The sequence below is a fragment of the Rattus rattus genome, chromosome 1 (assembly GCF_011064425.1).
Source record: "Rattus rattus isolate New Zealand chromosome 1, Rrattus_CSIRO_v1, whole genome shotgun sequence".
Taxonomy (NCBI): Eukaryota; Metazoa; Chordata; class Mammalia; order Rodentia; family Muridae; genus Rattus; species Rattus rattus.
The window spans coordinates 99,572,692-99,590,673 of record NC_046154.1 but is presented as its reverse complement, the minus strand read 5'-3'; the positions used below and the strand labels follow the sequence as shown (position 1 = coordinate 99,590,673).

The 17,982-nt window shown below is 50.2% G+C and overlaps 1 protein-coding gene across 1 annotated transcript; it reads right to left on the bottom strand.

Moving 5' to 3' along the window:
• Window positions 1–269: 269 nt before the first annotated feature.
• Nans (N-acetylneuraminate synthase) lies at window positions 270–16,939 on the bottom strand. Its single transcript, XM_032904114.1, has 6 exons — window positions 16,745–16,939; window positions 11,838–12,053; window positions 6,157–6,256; window positions 5,115–5,269; window positions 3,109–3,375; window positions 270–1,387 (listed from the first exon to the last, which is right to left on the bottom strand). Exons 1-6 carry the CDS (start codon window positions 16,874–16,876, stop codon window positions 1,178–1,180), a joined length of 1,080 nt encoding a protein of 359 aa, XP_032760005.1. The 5' UTR covers window positions 16,877–16,939; the 3' UTR covers window positions 270–1,177.
• Window positions 16,940–17,982: the final 1,043 nt, after the last annotated feature.

Genomic DNA, 17,982 nt, shown 5'->3' with positions numbered 1-17,982 from the left:
CCTCTGGAGCCCACCAGATGCCATATTTATAATGCTGTCTCAGATAAAACAGGACACCTGACCTCTGCACATACAAACACACAGAACTGGGAAGGGAGGATCAGTGGGCCATTGAGATAAGTCAGCTGGTAACGGAGACTGCTACAAGCCTGATGGCCTGAGTTTGATCCTTGGGACCAACATGGTGGCAGGAGAACTGACCCCCACAAGCTGTCCTCTGTAATTCGTGCACACACACACACACATAAATAGTGAATACAAGTCAGACATGGTGGTACACAGCTTTAATCTCAGCCCTCAGGTGGCAGAGGCAAGCAGATCTCAGGGTCTAAGTCCAGTTCTAGGCTAGCCAGGGATAGAGTGAGATCCTGTCTCAAAAAAAGTTTTTTAAAGTAAAGACAAGGAGATACTTGAAAAAGAACAATGATTAATCTCAGCATCGATTTCGAAGAACAGAGTGAATTGTGACAGTGAACCTCTGTGAGTGTTCATGCACTTAACTGCACTTAAAGATGTCAACAGGACCTTTGGGTTTGTAATCTGTCATGTGTGACAAGACACTGGTGCTTATGGTGGGGTTGATTTCTGCACCGCCCCCTATGGCTAAAATGTGCAGACTCCATGGCCACCCCCTTACAGACCCGTGTTCATCCCTGCCTGTTGATCAACTGTACTGTGGGTTAGTGTGCACCTGCTGTCTGAGAAGAAGGCCTCTGAGAAAGGGACCGGCTGCTAAGAACCATGGCCCTAGGCCTCTGGTGGTGACAATTTGCCAAAGGGAGGACCAAGTGCTCTGTCCCTGCCTATCCTCATAAAGACAGGAGAGCTTGTCTCTGCCCTTAGGGCCTCAGGCAGAGTCTAATGCCCACTGTTCAGTGCTCTATGAGGAACTGAGAGCTCAGGTCCCCGGAGCTGCTTTATTGAGTGGGACCATGAAGGCTCAAGATGTCGACAGAGCCACACAGAAACCCTAGAGGAGCTGCATGTGCTCTGGGCCACCTTCGCTGGCTGGGCACTTCAAAGCAGAAGAGCCTCACTGGTTCCTCCTTTCCAGTGAGCTGGACACAGGTGGTCACTGTGACAGGGTGGCCTGGAGACTGACACTCCTGGCCCTCTGCACCCAACACACTGGACAGCAGTAGCAGGGTGGCCGAGAAGCCTGGAGTGGCACTTTATTTTAAGCCTTGATTTTCTTGCTTTGACTTTCCACGGATTCCTCCATGACCGTGTCATCTTCTTCAATAGTGACCAGCACCTTTTTGCCCACCAGGTTGAAGATGTCTTCAGGAGGATAGCCTTTGGGTTCCCCCACCTTCACAGTGAGCATGTCCAGGGTCAGGATGGTGCCTGCTGGGATTTTCACTTTGGCTACCACGGACTTGCCGAGCTGTAGACAAAGGAAGCTCAGTGTCAGATCCTAGATGTCACTGCTGCACACTTGCTGTCCCTGTAATGGGACCTCACAGCAGGTCCCATCTACTCTCACCACTGTACCCAGAGCAGCACCTCATAGAAAACAAGACACAGCCAGTGTCAGAGGACATCATAGACCAGAGGAGAGGCCTTCCCAGTAATAGAGCACGCTCAGGCCCTGCAGTCAGATGCACCCAGGCTCAGGCCCTGCAGTCAGATGGACCCAGGCTCAGGCCCTGCAGTCAGATGCACCCAGGCTCAGGCCCTACAGTCAGATGGACCCAGGCTCAGGCCCTGCAGTCAGATGCACCCAGGCTCAGGCCCTGCAGTCAGATGCACCCAGGCTCAGGCCCTGCAGTCAGATGGACCCAGGCTCAGGCCCTACAGTCAGATGGACCCAGGCTCAGGCCCTACAGTCAGATGCACCCAGGCTCAGGCCCTGCAGTCAGATGCACCCAGACTCAGGCCCTGCAGTCAGATGCACCCAGGCTCAGGCTCTGTTGGCCTGGGACAGTACACTTTGGTTTCTCTGTTAAAAGACGCTGGCAGACCTTGTCAGATTAGAAGAACGTGACAGAAAGCTCACAACATATGACAACTGTGATTACTCTTGTGACTGTCTAGTCAACCTCTTAGGAGAAACTTAGGTCAAAAGAAGGCAAGAAGCTTGGTCGAGCTGCCGGTAACTGAAGATGAGAAGCGAAGAGGAAACCCCTGGGCCCTGCTCCAGGGTCTGTACAGCCCAGGTGCCACTACAGTCTATGAAGTAAGGTCATGGAGGGCTCATGAGCGATGAGGGTCACTGATACTCGGATGACAAGGGGCGCTCAGGAAGAGAACAGACGGACAGCCAGGCGTGGAGACCGAGCTGTCTAAAGCTCACAACCCCGCCTTCCTGTAAATGCTCTGAAGCAGCATTTGCTGTCCCCTGCGGCTAACACACAAGAGCCTGAGTTCTAATTCTGCTTGGAGCCCTTGCTATGTTTCGCCCTCTGCTTTGAGCACCACATTCCCGTCCAACTCTGGAACTCTCGTGCCGGCTCCCCGCACAACTCTCTCCGCTTCATTTGCAAGGCCGTTCTATTTCTTTACTGCCAACTTCCCAGTACCTGTGCACCTGTAATTTAGGGAGCTAAGCAGGTAGTCTCCCCTGGAATAAAAGGTGACAATGTTCTTCGTGTATACCTAGTGTCTGGCCTCTGCTCGACCCAAACAACTGCAGGTGAGGAGTTCTGCCTCCAGCAGTCCTGCGACTCCTGGCTCCAGCTTCCCAGAAGCCAGGAAGCATGCCTCAGCCTCGCCACCCCTGCCCAGCAGCCCCGTGATGATGCCCGTGGTCCACCCCATGCCTGATGCCCGTGGCCCACCCCATGCCTCTTTGTACTTCCCCTGCCTCAGCATGCCTACTCCAAGTAACCCAGGCTTGACCACCTCAGAACTCACATCCCCTGGGGTCCAGAGTCCTAGGGCCTCAGGCTTCAGAGCCCTAGTGGGAAAGCTAATGTGACCAGAGGTGGCCGAAAAGCCTGAATTCCTCTTATGAAACACACTTTACTCACATAGCCTGATGATGCTCTGAAGGATGGGTATGACACACGTCACCAGCTTCATCAGACCCAGACACAGAGGTCATCCTGAGCCCCGCTCCTAGCAAGTGTGCCGCCCCTGCCCCAGGAGAGTAAGGCCAGTGCCCACCTTCTCATTGCAGGCCATCTCACAGGGCAGTAGCTGCTTGGTTGGGGAGCCCAGTGCCCGCTCCACCAGACGCACAGACCGCACTAGCTCTGCCAGTTCTCCAGGCTCCAGTGAGGCTAAGTGGTCACTCCCCTTCCAGGTCTTGTCCAAAGTTATATGACGTTCCAATACCTTGGCCCCCAGGGCCACTGCGGCTACAGATATGGCGATGCCTGTCTCGTGCCCAGAATACCCTATGGGAATGTCAGGAAAGAGCTTCTGGTATTCCTGTGAAGAGAAGAGGAAGTGGCTACCCTTCTGTGCTTGACACACGCTCTCCTAGTCAGAGGGATCTGAGCAGCACCCCATTCCAGGCAGTCAGGTCAGTAAAGCACTCTGACCAACCCTTTGTGAGGATAAAAGCACTCACTGAGGTTGCTGGGAATTGAGGAAGGGCACCCACTGCACTGGTTAGTTTGATGTCAGCTTGACCCAAGGGCCGGAGTAATCAGAAGAGGGAGGAGCCTCAATGGGGAAAATGCCTCCTAAGATCTGACTGCAGGCATTTTCTTAGTGGTTGGTGCGGGAGGGCTCTGCCCATTGTGGGTGGCGCCACCGGTGGGCTGGGGGTCCTGGGGTCTATAAGAAAGCAAGCTGAGCAAGCCATGAAGAGGAGCAGCCCTCCATGGCCTCTGCATCAGCTCCTGCCTCCATGTTCCTGCCTCATGTGTTCCTGCCCTCACTGTTTTTGATGCTGAACTGACATATGGAACCCTAAGAGATACAAACACCTTTCTCCCCAAGTTACTTTGGTAATGGTGTTTCGTCGTAGCATCAGAAACCCTGAGACTCCTGCCATACTGTAAACGCTGCTACTATCACTGAGAACACCCTCTGTGGGCCACGGAGATGGCTCAGAGGGTGAAGGCAAGCACCTGCTCCAAGCCTGACGACATGAGTGTGATCCCTGGAAGCCATCGGTGAAAGAAGAGGACCAGCCCCTACAGGCCTGGCCTCCATGCCCTTGCCATGGTGCAGTCCACACATACACAGGCCCAAAACAGTTTAATAAACCAACACTCTTTGTGAACATTTAACCCTGCGAAGACCAAAAATAACATCATAACTGAAATGGAAGGCCTGAGCTCCCGGAAAGTACCTGTCACATTTAATGAGCTTGCATGGCCAAAACCAAGTGCGCTACACAGAAGTATCAGTTATACACACAGCCCGGCCCCAGAGCATCCAGATGGAGAGAACGCTAAATGACGAATATGTTATCCATGGCTCCCCTGATGCACCACACCCTTCTCAGCTGAGTGAGTGCTGTCAGTGACAGTGGCCAGAAGCCAAAGCCGGGCAGGAAGGAGCAGGTGGGGTTGGTAGCAGATTAGGGATGTTAGGTGGCAAAGACCTGGAGATCTGACCTACAGATGTGTGATCAGAGTACAGGCTGCAAGGCCAGGGAATTGTGACCGCTGTGACGGTGTCTAGATGGGGTGACAGCACTTCTGAAGGTGGGAACTCAGGGAGTACCGGGAGTCACAGACGCTTAATGTTGATTATATTAACCTCTGTGGAGGCCTTGGATCCCAGCAATTAGGCAGAGGCAGAGGCAAGTCTGGTCTGCACAGTGAGTTACAGGCCAGCCTGGGCTACAGAGTGAGGCCTTGCCTCAAAACATAAAGAAAAAGACTAAATAGACTAACTGTATACAAAGATAAATTGTGAGGTATACATGCATGTGCACGCCTGTACACACACAACACACACACACACACACACACACACACACACGAAGAATCTAAGATTGGTCTTATAAAGTTTAATTTGCAGTCCCCTTCTTTAGAATGTGCATTTCCTTGGCTCCCTGGGTCTAATTTGAGTCTGTCACGCTTATGACAGGATCTGTAAATTATAAAGTGTCCCACGCCCCGGGCCCAGTCCCCAGCACTGCGAATGAACAGGCAGCAAAGGCCCCACTGTCTCAGAGGAGCTGGGTCAGTGAGGCCCCACTCTGTGCTCACCGAGATGACGCGCAGGTTGGCATCCTCGGGCTGTAGTGGGTACGCACTGGTGCACTGGAGGAAGCAGAAGTTGGGATTCAGGGGCTTCACGATCTGATAGACTTGCTTCATGGTGTCCATGGACTGCATCCCGCTGGAGATCACCATAGGACGACCTGAAGAACCCGGCACCTTCTTCACAGGAGCTCAGACTCTCCCCCACCCACACCTAAGACGCCGCCCAGAGACCGCGGAGGGAGGACACTGTCCTCAGAACCATGCTTCAGCAAAGGGAAGCACATCACGGGACCTCAATCCTGAAGGAAAGAAAGGCTTCTCTGCAGATCAAAAGGCTGCACAAGACAGACAGGCTTCATCTCTTCCTACAAATACCAAGTCTTAAATACTCGAAATTCTGGACCGCGCCTGGTCCCAAGCGTTCTGGACAGGAGATGCACGACCTGCAGTTTGGTGACCCCACAGTGAAAGAGCACCGCTGAGAGAGGTCACGAGCCGCCAGCTCTAGTGCTGGCCTACACAGGGCCTTGTCCTTACAGCTTCTGAGGCCTTGCCTGGGAGACAAGTGTAGAATATCCTGGTAATACCCTGCTTCCATCCCAGGTCTGAAATGAGGGAAGGGGGATCATTCACATGGGGGTGTGGAGACATTAGGGAAGGGATTCCTCCACTGCCCAGGGACGTGGCTCCACGGTGGCGCACTCATACAGGTGCACGGGACACTGGGTTCAGTCCCTAGCGCTGTCCGAAAACAAAAGGGTAGAAGCAGGTTTCTAAGATGGGTCTCCAATGCTTGGTGTGACAGTGCACATCTTTAATCTCAGTACTCAAGAGGCAGAGACAGGCAGATCTCTAGGAGACTGAGGCCAACCAGGGCTACACAGCAAGCTCCTGGCCAGCCAGACTACATAGAGAGACCCTGTCTCAAAAATCAAAACCAAAAACAACAGGAAGAGTTGAGTATCCATGAGTGCTACTGCAGTGAGTGGCCGCTAGGGAACAGAAACACAAGGCTTGGGGTCTAGTTTTAGGAAAAGACACTTACCTTTCTTGGCTGTCTTTTCCAGGTAGGGAAAATTGTTAGTGTCTCCAGATCCAACTTTGAAAAAGGGAACATTCAGTTCATGCAGAAACTCAACTGCCATCTACATAAAAAAAAAAAAAACAAAATCAGACGGAGTACCTTTCCCCATTGTTCAGAACACTGTCCTTGTGGTACGGGACAGGTGACAGAGGAACCCAGTGCAGACCAGAGAACACGCCATCACATGCTGCACACCCGGCTGTCACACCCAGGGCTTGTTGCCAGTCATCAGTTGCTAGAAGAATCCATGAAGGAAACACTACCTCTGGCCAGACTGTTCCCTCCCCAAGGACTTGCGAACAAAAGCAAAAGGGCTGTGACCTACGCATGACCCAGAAGCCAGGCAGAGAGAATGACTGCCCCTCAAAGGTCACCGACCAGAAAGAAGACACGGAGTCCTACCCAGAGGGGCAAACGGAGCCGTCTGTGTCCTGGTTTGACCTGCTCAGCAGCAGCTGGCCCTTCAGACCTTGAACTGTGGGGGCTGCAAAAGTCAGCCAGCCACCATTCAGACTCAATAAACCCTGCAATGTAGGACGCAGCCAGAAGACCCAGGAAGCTGGGAGGTGTCAGCAAATGGTTCTAGGACAATCTCAGGACTGGAGGAAATGGGTAAGTATTTCCTGGCCTGTGTGAGGCCCTGGGTTTGATCCCTAACACCACACACACACACACACACACACACACACACACACACACACACAAGTAAAATCTCATATTGTTAAACTGCAAGAACTAATAAGGGTGGATTCTCTATGAGTTCAAGGCCAGCCTGGTCTTACACAGCAAGTTCTGGGTCTGCCAGGATGATATAATAAGAACTTGTCTCAAAAAAGAAAACAAGGGCTGGAGAATGTCTCAGGGGTTAAGAACACTGGCTGCTCGTCCAGAGGACCCAGGTTTGATTCCCAGCACCCACATGAGGCTCACAACCATCCACAACTCCAGTTCTGGGAGACCTGACTCCTTCCCTCCGGCCTCCAAGGGTACCAGGCATACAAGTGATACACAGACATATCTGTAAGCAGAAAAAATATTTCAAAGATTTACCCACAAGGATTTGAAATATAAAATGGAATCCTACTATCTGCAAGTTATTTTTCTTTTAAAATGCTAGGAGGAAAGAGCCTGCCTCATTTTGCAATCCACCTGGAGAACCATCGCCATCTGGTGGCCATTTTGAGAACTGCCACTTTGGTCTGTCACCCTGCCAAGGCACAAGCCTGCCATCCGCATACCTTAGGACTTGCTGGCTTCCTCTGACCAGCCAGACAGCCCTATCACTTCCTCTTTTCAGTTTGCCTTAAAGTAATTCAATCAATAAACAGATCCTCGGACGCCAACTGGGTTTAGTGAATGGAACAGCCACAGCGGCAGGCTAGTGCTGAGGGAACTTTGACCTGTTCCTTAGCGGGTCCCAGAATATAAGCCTGTCTGATCTTAAAGCCAGGTCTATCAACCTGATTTGACTTAGGATTGCTTTTCTTTGCTCTTTGAGACAGGCTTGTATCTAGGCTGGCCTGAAACTTATTATGTGGCCTACACTGGCCTTTATTTAACTCTTGACTCTCCTGCCTCAGTCTCCAAAGAGATTGCAGACATGCACCATCATGCCTGGCTGATGGACTCAGAACTGTTTAAACTTTAGACAGCGAGCATGCCTTTGATCCAGCATTCCAAAGTCAGAGGCAGGTCGATCTCCGGAGTGTGTGGCTGGCCTGATCACAGTGAGTTCCAGAACACCTCGTGCTACATTAGAGACCCTGCCTCAAAAATTATACAAATAGAATAAGAACAGACAGTGTGTGTGTACTAAGAGAAGTTGTGTTCCAAGGAGTTACAGAAAGAGGAAGGCCAGGGCTTCTCTTTTTTCAAACACCACCACATGTAGCCCAGGCTAGCCTCAAATTGCCTTCCTCATATTCCTGCTTTGAGTGCTGGGATTACAGGCACGGTCAGCCACACTGGGGAAAACTGAGGCCCCTTCAGCTGGGGATCACGCCAGAGAAGAAATGCCTCAGCGGGAGTACAGGGGGTGAGCGGCCACTGGGGAGCTGCGAACAAAAATTCCTGAAAAAAAAAGTATGTCTGGCTGTGAATAAACAAGAAGAGGAGGAAGAGGAGGAGGAAGAAGAGGAGGGGAGGAAGAGGAGGGGGAGGAGGAAGAGGAGGAGGAGGAGGAAGAGGAGGAGGAGGAGGAGGAGGAGGAGGAGGAGGAGGAGGAGGAGGAGGAGGAGGAGGAGGAGGAGGAGGAGGAGGAGGAGGAGGAGGAAAACTCTCGGAAGACCTGTCTGCAGTACTGTGGAGAGATTGGAGTTTTGTAAGTTCAGAAGCCAATGACTTCATCTTGGGCTAGTTTTAGCCTTCTGGAAAGGCCATGCCTTGCCCTCTCTGTATCTGAACTAACACCTCATGGCAACAAATAAGAACCTCTCAGACGCTGCTAACTTAGTGGAGCACACTAGCTCCTACTGATCCAGGTGCTAAATGACATCGGATAGCATCCTGGCCCTACAGAACAGCTTCCCCACCCCACTTTACCTACCTCTCTCACATACTCTCAAATGTATTTTAAAGGTGCCTTGATTTATGACTTTCTTTGTTCTGTAAAACTATAAAAACCTTGTGAAACTGCTTCCACACTGGAACAGGGAATCTGGGGTAACCTAAATCTGTGTTCCCGGGTGCTTGTCACTCAGAATAAACCATCTCCTGTTCCCTTTAAGATGGACAGAACACAGAGCCACAAAGGCCAGGCCAGCCCTGTGAGAGGCAGCAGGCAGCAGGCAGCCCTCTGACGGGGAAGAGTGCAGGGCAGGAGCACAGTCACCGAGCGGGTACCCAGCAGGGCTGCCAGGCCACGGCTTCTGCTTGCAGTGTCGATACTAAGCTTTCTTTGGTTAGAGTCCACCTCCTCTGCACACCCTCCTGACACGTGTCCTAGGAACCTTTGCAGACTCTGTAAAATCCTGCCACACCTTAGCCTCTCCTGAGCACACAGAGCAGCCCCGGAACAGCTCCCGCAGCAGAGAAAGACAGAACTCGTTAAATGATGGCTGGCACAAGGAAGTCACGGGAACCACCTGCTTCACAAACGGAGGTGGTGGACACGGAAGGACAGACAGAACCCAGCCAAGCCAGCTCTAAGGAGGCCTGGCAGGAAATGCTGGCTTGGCAAAGCAAGGTCGATTTACTCACTGCCCCGGGCTAGCCGGGAGACTCCTTCAAACAAGTGATGAGGAGAGGAGGAACCAAGCGGGTTTTCAGGATAGAAGAGCAGCACTGCTTCCGGCCTGTGGGCTGTGCTGCCCTGGCTGGCTATGGCTGGAATTCTCCAGACTCCACCTCCCAACTGCTGGGACTATTAAGTCTTTCACTTTTTTGATATGCTTTTTACCCCCTCCCCCCATAATGGAAGAACAGCAATTCCTCAAAGTTCTACCGAGGAAAATCAGTTTGTCAGGACAAGGAAGAAGTCCTTGTCACTCTACTGTGTCATTAAATGCTCTGAACTGAGAAAAGTGTGATCTAGCTGAAGCCTGAGCTCTCCACCTACCCTCATCCTTCCGTCTGTCTGTCCATCTGTCCTTCCACCCACCCACCCATCTATGTTTTTTTGAGATAGGGCTTCTCTGTGTAGTCCTGGCCACCCTAGCACTCACTCTGTAGACCAGGCTGGCCTCAACTCTGCCCGCCTCTGCCTCCCAGTGCTGGATTAAAGGCCTGTGCTGCCACTTCCTGGCTCGCTTATTTATTCTTAATTTTGCGTATGTGTTTATGTAAAGCAGAGTGGCATGAGGGCCCCGGTGCATGTGTAGATATGTGGAAATCCAAGGACAATTTGCAAGAGTTGGTTTTCTCCTTTCACCATGAGGGACCCAGGAACTGAACTCTTGATCATCAGGCTTGGAGGCAACAGAGATTACTGACAAGCACCTCACAGGCCCTGTTTATTATTGAGACGGACTCTCACTCTGTAGCTGAGTGGTCTGAAATGCACTATATCATCTAGGCTGGCTTTGGACTCATGGCAAGCCTCCTGCCTAAGCTTACCAGTGCTGGATGACAGGCACCATAGGAGGCTTCCCACGGTTTTACAAGGACCAATGCTTACAATCACAAATATAGTTGCAAGTCTGGAAGAATAACACAAAGGCAGAGGTGTGTTTTATGCACCAGGTATGGTAGGGCACACCTTTAACCCCAGCACTCCTAGAGGCAGGGGCAGGAGGCTCTGTGAGTTCCAGGTTACCCTGATCTATACAGTGGTTTCTGCTGTGGTTACAAGGTAAGATGTAGTGAGACAGAGATGGTGTATGTATGCATGTGCGTGCATGCGTGCATGCGTGCGTGCTCGTGCACAGGCAACTCTGAAGAAGAACCTGAGGACAGGGCGAGGGTGCTCATCTTGGTGTCTTGTTTTGAGTCAGTCTCAGTATTTCAGGCTGACCTGTGTAGCTGAGGCTGGTCTCAACTCACTCGCCTACCTCCACCTCCCAAATGCTAGAGTTGCAAGCAGGGCCCACCACCCTGGCTTGGCATCATGGTAAGAAAGTGGAAGTAAACCAGCTGGCCGTGCTCAAGGCCTGTAACAGCGTACTCAGGACCCTGAAGTTGGAAGATCATGAGGCCAGCTTGGTCTACGTCACGAGTTCCGGGCCAGCCAAGGCTATATACTAAGGCCCTGTGTCCAAATTAATTAATTAATTAATTTAAAAAAAAAACAAAAACAAAAACCAACATTCTAGTTTATCCTCCAAAAGAAACACTACACTGCTATCAAAGCCTACAGACAGACGGGGGAAAGCTGTGTTCTCACACTAACTGGGAAAAGAACACACAAGCCCAAACGTGACAAGCCGGGAATAACCAGCCACAGCACATACATGTAAGACTCAGAGAGAAAATCCACAGAGATAATGTACAGGAACCATAGGCCGGTCCCTCTTGTTCCTGCTTTCTAAACTTTCTGCACCAGCGTCCTGTTTCTAAGACTGAAGTTTTTGACATTCAGAAAGAGAGAACACAGAACCATCAAAGTGCAGAAATTACATCGGGCAGCGCTCTGGGAGGGAGAAGCAGGCAGATCTCTGAGATCGAGGCCAGCCTGGTCTACAGGGTGAGTTCCCAGACATCGAGGGCTACATACAGAGGAGAGAAAAATTATGTTCCAAAATGAACCTGAGGCCCACTATCAGCTGAATCCTTCCAGGATGTCAGCACAGCCAGCCTCTGAGCCACTTATCTATAGGTAACACACGGAAGTGAGCCAGTCAGATCTAGCTGGCAAGGGGCAGGTTCCCAGCCTAGACTACTTTCCCCTGGTGTGATGGACCCTGGGGTCTCTGATCCAGAGGTTAGCTTTAAAACTAAGGCACCCGGGGTTGGGGATTTAGCTCAGTGGTAGAGGGCTTGCCTAGGAAGCGCAAGGCCCTGGGTTCGGTCCCCAGCTCCGAAAAAAAGAACCAAAAAAAAAAAAAAAAAAAACTAAGGCACCCTTATCTCAAAACCCCTTCTCTGGGCCTCCAGTTTGTTGGCTTTCCACTTAGCCGCATACGGTACAGGTGAACGAAGCTAGAGCTGGCAACACACAAAAAGCCACCTGCATCCCATAGTCCACAGGCAGCTGCTGAGCCGCTCACCTCGTCCATGCCAGAGGCAGTGAAGAAGATGCCAATCTCCTGCGCGTAGCTCTGCAGCTCCTTGTACTGATCGTGGCTGAATTCTAGATGTCGTTTGTGCTCCCCGTAAGTCTTCCCCCATGAATGCTTCGAAGTATATGGTCTCTCCAGGGCCTTCCGGTTAAACTTGAACTCCAACTCACTCTTCTGAAACTTAGCGCAGTCGGCCCCGCACTCCTGTAACACCGAGAAAGACATTTTCACTGACCTGGAGCAGACAGTGATATGACATCATTATATTTAGACAAAATGGGCTGCAGAGATGCTCAGTGGGTGAAGTGAAGTCACAGGGCTTAAGCTCACTCCATACCACCCATGTAAAAGCCAGGCACAGCAGCATGAGCCTATAGTCCCATCCCTGGGGCTTGGCCAACGGCCAGTCTAACCCAATTCATGAGCAATGTGTTCAGGGAGGAACCTTGTTTCAAAAAAAAGGCAGAGGGCTTTAAAATGGCTCACTGGAAGGCGTTTACCACCAAACCCAACGAACTGAGTTCGATCCCAGGTCCCACACAATGGAAGGAGAGACTGCCTAGAAGCTCAGACCTCCAAACACACACGGTGGCAGGACCATATATCCACGAGTGTTCTTGTGTGTATGCACATGTGTATATGCACACAGACACAGACACAGACACACACACACACACACACACACACACAGACACACGTACAAATAAAGAGACTAACGATAGATAACTGAAGCAGACCCCCAACATTGACCTCTGCCCTCTACATGCAAATGCATACACATGTACCACCAAGGACATACAAGAAATTAAAGTTAAGGGGCTGGGGATATAGCTTAGAATGGTAGAGCGCTTGCCTAGCAAGCACAAGACCCTGGGTTCAGTCAGCTCGGGAGGGTGGGGGGGAGGACGGGACGACAAAATAACAAAAAGAAATTAAAGTTAAAAAATAAATTCACAGTAAGATAATGTCTCACTAAATAGCTCTGGCTGGCCTGGAACTTGCTATATGGACCAGTGATCCTCCTGCCTCTGCTTCCCGAGTGCTAGGGTTGAAGGCGTGAGCCATACAACAGGGTTACATCAAAATTATTTTTTATGTATATAAAAAGAAAAAGGCGAGACTCAGGAGGCAGAGGCAGGGGGATCTCTGTAAGCTTGAGGCCAGCCTACTTACATACCGAGCGCCAGGACAGCCAGGCTGTACAGAGAGACTGCCTCATGAGAACCGAAAGAGAAAAAGAAAATGCTCCCTCCACCGTGCGGGTCCCAGGGATTGCAGGTGTGTGCAGATGTGCGCCATGTCAGGTGGCTTAAGGCCACCAGCGACTCCTAAGTGACCCCGGCCGGCCCCTAATCTCCAAAGGAATCTATGCTTAGGTGCACACTCCACATGCAGACATGCACACCTACACAAAATAACAAAAAACAATGTTCGAAAAACCAAACGAACAAAAATAAAACCACTGCTCAAGTACTTGGGGTACCTAACACCTACACTTGGCTCTCCTCAATTACCTGACCCTTCGCTTAGCCAATAAATCACAGTTTCACTCAGAATCTGAGTACCAGCAAGGTCAGGACCTGCAGCTGAACAGAGACCCTGAGGTGCTGAGGAGACCCTTGGGCTGCACCATGCCACTCAAACCCGCAATTCCTACTAATGGTGAACCTATATATTATATACTATAAAGGTGTTTTTTCTTTCTCCCCTTGGGGAGGCAGATCTCAAGACAGGCTTTCTCTCTGTAGCCCTATCTATCTGTCCTAGAACTTGCTCTGTAGACCAGGCAGGCCTGGAACTCAGAGATCCACCTGCTTCTACCTCCCAAGTGCTGGGCTTAAAGGTGTGCACCACCACCACCTCCTGGCATAAAGGTGCATTTTAAGTCCATCCTGGTGGTGCACACATCTGACCCCAGCACTTGGGAGACAGAGGCTGGCAGATCTCTGTGAGGCCAGTGTGGTCTACACAGAGAGGTCCAAGCCAATCATGGCTACATAGTAAGACCCTGTCTCAAAAATACAAAAACAGAGAACAGACAGATGGCTCATCTACTCTTACAGAGGGCCCAAGTCTGGCTCCCAGCATCCACACCCAGCTATTCACAACTGCTGTACCTCCAGCCCCAGGGAACTCAGACACCTCTGCCTTCCCCAAGCGCCTGCTGGCACAGAAACATATACATAATCTAAATAAGTAAATCATAGGAGGAAAAACACTTTAAGCCAGGTATACTGTTGTGTGCCTTTAATTCCAGGTAACTTAGAAGGCAGAAGCAGGTAGATTGCTGTGAATTGGAGACCAACTTGGTCTACATAGTAAGTTCCAAGTTGTCCAGGACTGCTAGAGTCTGATTCTGCCTTAAAAATAAAAGGAAAAATAAAATAAAATAAAAAGTCCCTTAAAAAAATGTCTTAGTGGGTAAATGCTCAGGCCACCAAGCCTGAAGACCTGAGTTCAATCCCTGAGACCCACATGTGTGTGCACACTCTAAATATAATAAAACAGACTCATCATGAGAGCAAGGGAGCTTGTGCACTGCAGACTCTGGGTAACTAATTTTACTCCTGCTACAAACGGCAGCAAAGTCAAAACGTACGATTGCAAGAAATCTTCCTACTTTAAATTTTCAAGCACCATAGAAAGAGAGTGAAACAAGAAACATCTGAGGCCTAAATAAGCCACCTGCTGAGGACCAGTTAACTAATAAATGTCCCAGCTCTAGGCCAGGTTCTTGCTTAGAGTCCCAGTCCCGTCACTGTGTCCCCCAACCCCAACGCCCTCCGGAACTAAAGAGAACCTATGAGAAAAAAACTATAACTCTGTTTGCACAGTTTTATATTTCTAGGTTTTACAACCTCATCAAAGAGGTCACACCTTGAAAAAACAGGCTGTTCCTTTGAATTAAAGGCAAGAATTCCCCTCTTTACACTCCAAAGGCTGGAAACCTGTGTTTAAAGCGAAGATTAAAAATTATACACCTCTGAAACAAGGTCTCATCATGTAGTCCTGGCTGGCCTGGAACTTGCTATGGAGCCCAGGCTGCCCTCGAACTCACAGAGATCTGACTGCCACTGCCTCGACTTCCAAGTGCTGGGATCAAAGGCGTCAATGAAGTCAACGACGGGTATTATAGGAATTAACGTTATAGGAATTAATTAGGTGTCCTAGGAGAGAGTACGGAAAAACACTGAGCTCAGCATCTCAAGAGCGAGAATCTAAAACCTGTTAGCAACTATTACTTTAAAGTCCTTTTTCAACAGTGCTTTTACAACAATCAGTTAGTTAGTTCTGAGGAAGGGTAAGATAAAACTGAATTTGAGATGGTGTGAAGTTAGGGGAGCAGCATTAATAAACAATGGAAGAAGCTACCTCATTTTGTTTGTTTTATTTTCTGAGACAGGGTTTCCCTATATAGAGTGGAGTGCTATCCTGGCATTTACTGTCTGCATGTATGTCTGTGCACCGTGTGTGTGTGTGTGTGTGTGTGTGTGTGTGTGTGTGTGTGTGTGTGTGTGTGTGTGTGTGTGTGTGTGTGTGTGTGTGTGGTGTGAACTGAGATGAGAAGAGTGTCAGATCCCCTAGAACTGGGGTTAGAGATGGCTGTGAGCCGCCATGTGGATCCTGGGAACTGAACTCAGGTCCTTTGGGAAAGAAGCCAGTGCTCTTAACCACTGAACCATCTTTCCTGGACTGCTAGATGTAATGACCCAAGCCTATATACTCTCAACACTTGGGAGGCTATTACAGGAAGACTGGTCCAAGTTTGAGAGCCTAGCCTGGTCTACAAGGTAAGTCCCAAGCCAATCTACATTACAGAGTGAGACTGTTTCCAAAAACAATAAAATCAATCAATCAATCAATCAATCAATCAAAAAAAATAACCAACCCCTCCCCCCAAAAGATCACAGGGCACTTTATTAAAGCTGAGGGTTAGGTTAGGGCCACAATGATGAACAGTTCCTCTTCAAAGACTGAAAAGAAAGAAAGGTTTTTTTCTTCAAAAGAAAGAAAGGTTTTAAAAAAAAAAAAAGAAAGAAAAGAAAAGAAAAAAGAAAAGTATGACCTGTCCTGAGTGAAGGCATGCACCTGTAATTCCAGAAGCAGAATATCTGAGGGATAGCCTGGGATACATGGTGACTCCCTGACTAGCCCAGGTTGGAGTAAATCCCTGTTTCAAAAGGACTAGAAACAAAACACTGTGAGACCTAGGGCTTCCGGGTGTAGCTGGAGGAGGCATCCTTATGAATTAGTGGAAATTTACTAAGAGAAGTGAGTGAGCCACCGTCATAAGCACCTCAGGAGTTGTAGTTAGTGGTCACCTAAGGAGCCCCGGACCAACTACTGTGCTGCCACTCATTTCCCTCTTGGAACTGAGTTCTAATCACAACTCCATGAAGCCAGATTTTCAAATCAGGCAGCTTAGGCACAGAGATTCCCTAACCGGATCTGGAGTTTTTACCGTTCAGTTATCCAAACACTGGGACTGAGAGGTGAAAAAAAGCCACATCAACTTCCAAGGACTGTAGACAAATGTCACGGGAGGATCTCGGAGGTGACTTATGACAAGAGGGCTGGGTTCCTAAGATTCTGGTTAGGTAGAAAGCCACAGAGCGTGCCAGCTGATCTAACCAGAAAGAAGAAAGGGGTCGGGTCCGCAGGGAGGGCGAGCAAGAGCAGCTGGAAGACTGAGCAGGGGAGCCGAGCAGGAGAGACGGGGAGCACAGAACCAGAAGGCAATCGCAGCCACGGTCTCCCGAACCCCTCCGTGAACTCTCCCGGGCCCCTCCGTTAACCTGATCCCCACCCCCACCTTCGGCCTTCAAACTCCTGCATTAACCTTCCTGGGCTCCTCCACTACCACTCCGCGGACCTTCCCGGGCCCCGCCCCTTACCTTGGCAGTGCGGATCATGCGCTTAGCCACATCTAAGTCTCCTTGGTGGTTCTGGCCGATCTCCGCGATGATAAAGCACGGGTGCTGTCCACCCACCCAGCGCCCGGGACACAGCTCCAGCTCCAGCGGCATGGTGCTTAACCGCGCCTGTTCGCTGCCCCGGGTGTTTCCGCACCGGCCGCGCAGGCCCGCAGGTCTCGGCCCCGCCACGTCAGCCGGCGGCCGCCGCGCAGCCAATCCGCAGGCCCGGTCTCTCTCCACAGCCAATCGGAGCCCTCCTCTGCAGAAAGCGGGGAGAGCAAGCCTCGCCCCTCCAGCGCCCTGCGGCCCTTGGCCAGAGCGCGGTTTCTGCTGGTCTACTCTACAGAGAGTGTACAGGAAAGTAGGTGTTCCAAAGTTCGAATCCGGTGGTCGCCGATTCTGAGACGGAACAGTAAGACATGGAAATTTTGCGAGCATTAGAAGGAGAGGAGCACTAGCAGGAATTTCTGCGCAGCCGCTAACAACTGCCTTTCTCCTTTCCCAGCTGTAACCTGCAGTTTTCTAGAAAGCTCATGAAAAACCACGTTAGAGGAAAGAGCAGATACCAAACCCCACAGGGAACCCTGGTGGTACCTGGTTTTGCCTTATCAGATTATGATCCCATTCCAAGACATCTCTGGAGCCACCTCATTTTCCAAGAGAGTGAAGGAAGTGGGTCTGGGGGTGGGGGTCCTTAGTAACCTTATAAGATGTAACTTGAGAAGCACTAAAATGGTATTTATAGCTAATGCTAAAACAATTATGACTGTTCTTCTCAAGCACTGTTTACATTCTTCCCTGAAGCAGAAACATCATATAGAATTTTAACACAATATATAGAAATCTTTGATTACAATAATTGGTACGGCATTTTTTTTTTCTTTTTTCTTTATTCTTTTTTTTTTTTTTTTTTTTGGAGCTGGGAACCGAACCCAGGGCCTTGCAAGCGCTCTACCACTGAGCTAAATCCCCAACCCCTCGGCATTTTTATGTATATGGGTGTTTTGCCTACATGCATGTCTGTGCCCCACATGTGTGACTGGTACCTGAAGAAGTGAGAAGAGAGAATCAGATCCCCTAGAACTGGAGTACAGATGGTTGTGAGCCACCAAGTGGATGCTGGGAACTGAGCCCAGGTCCTCTGTAAAAGCAACCAATGAGCCTTATCGCTGAGCCATCCCTCCAGTCCATAGTGTAGTCCATTTTAGACAGCCATA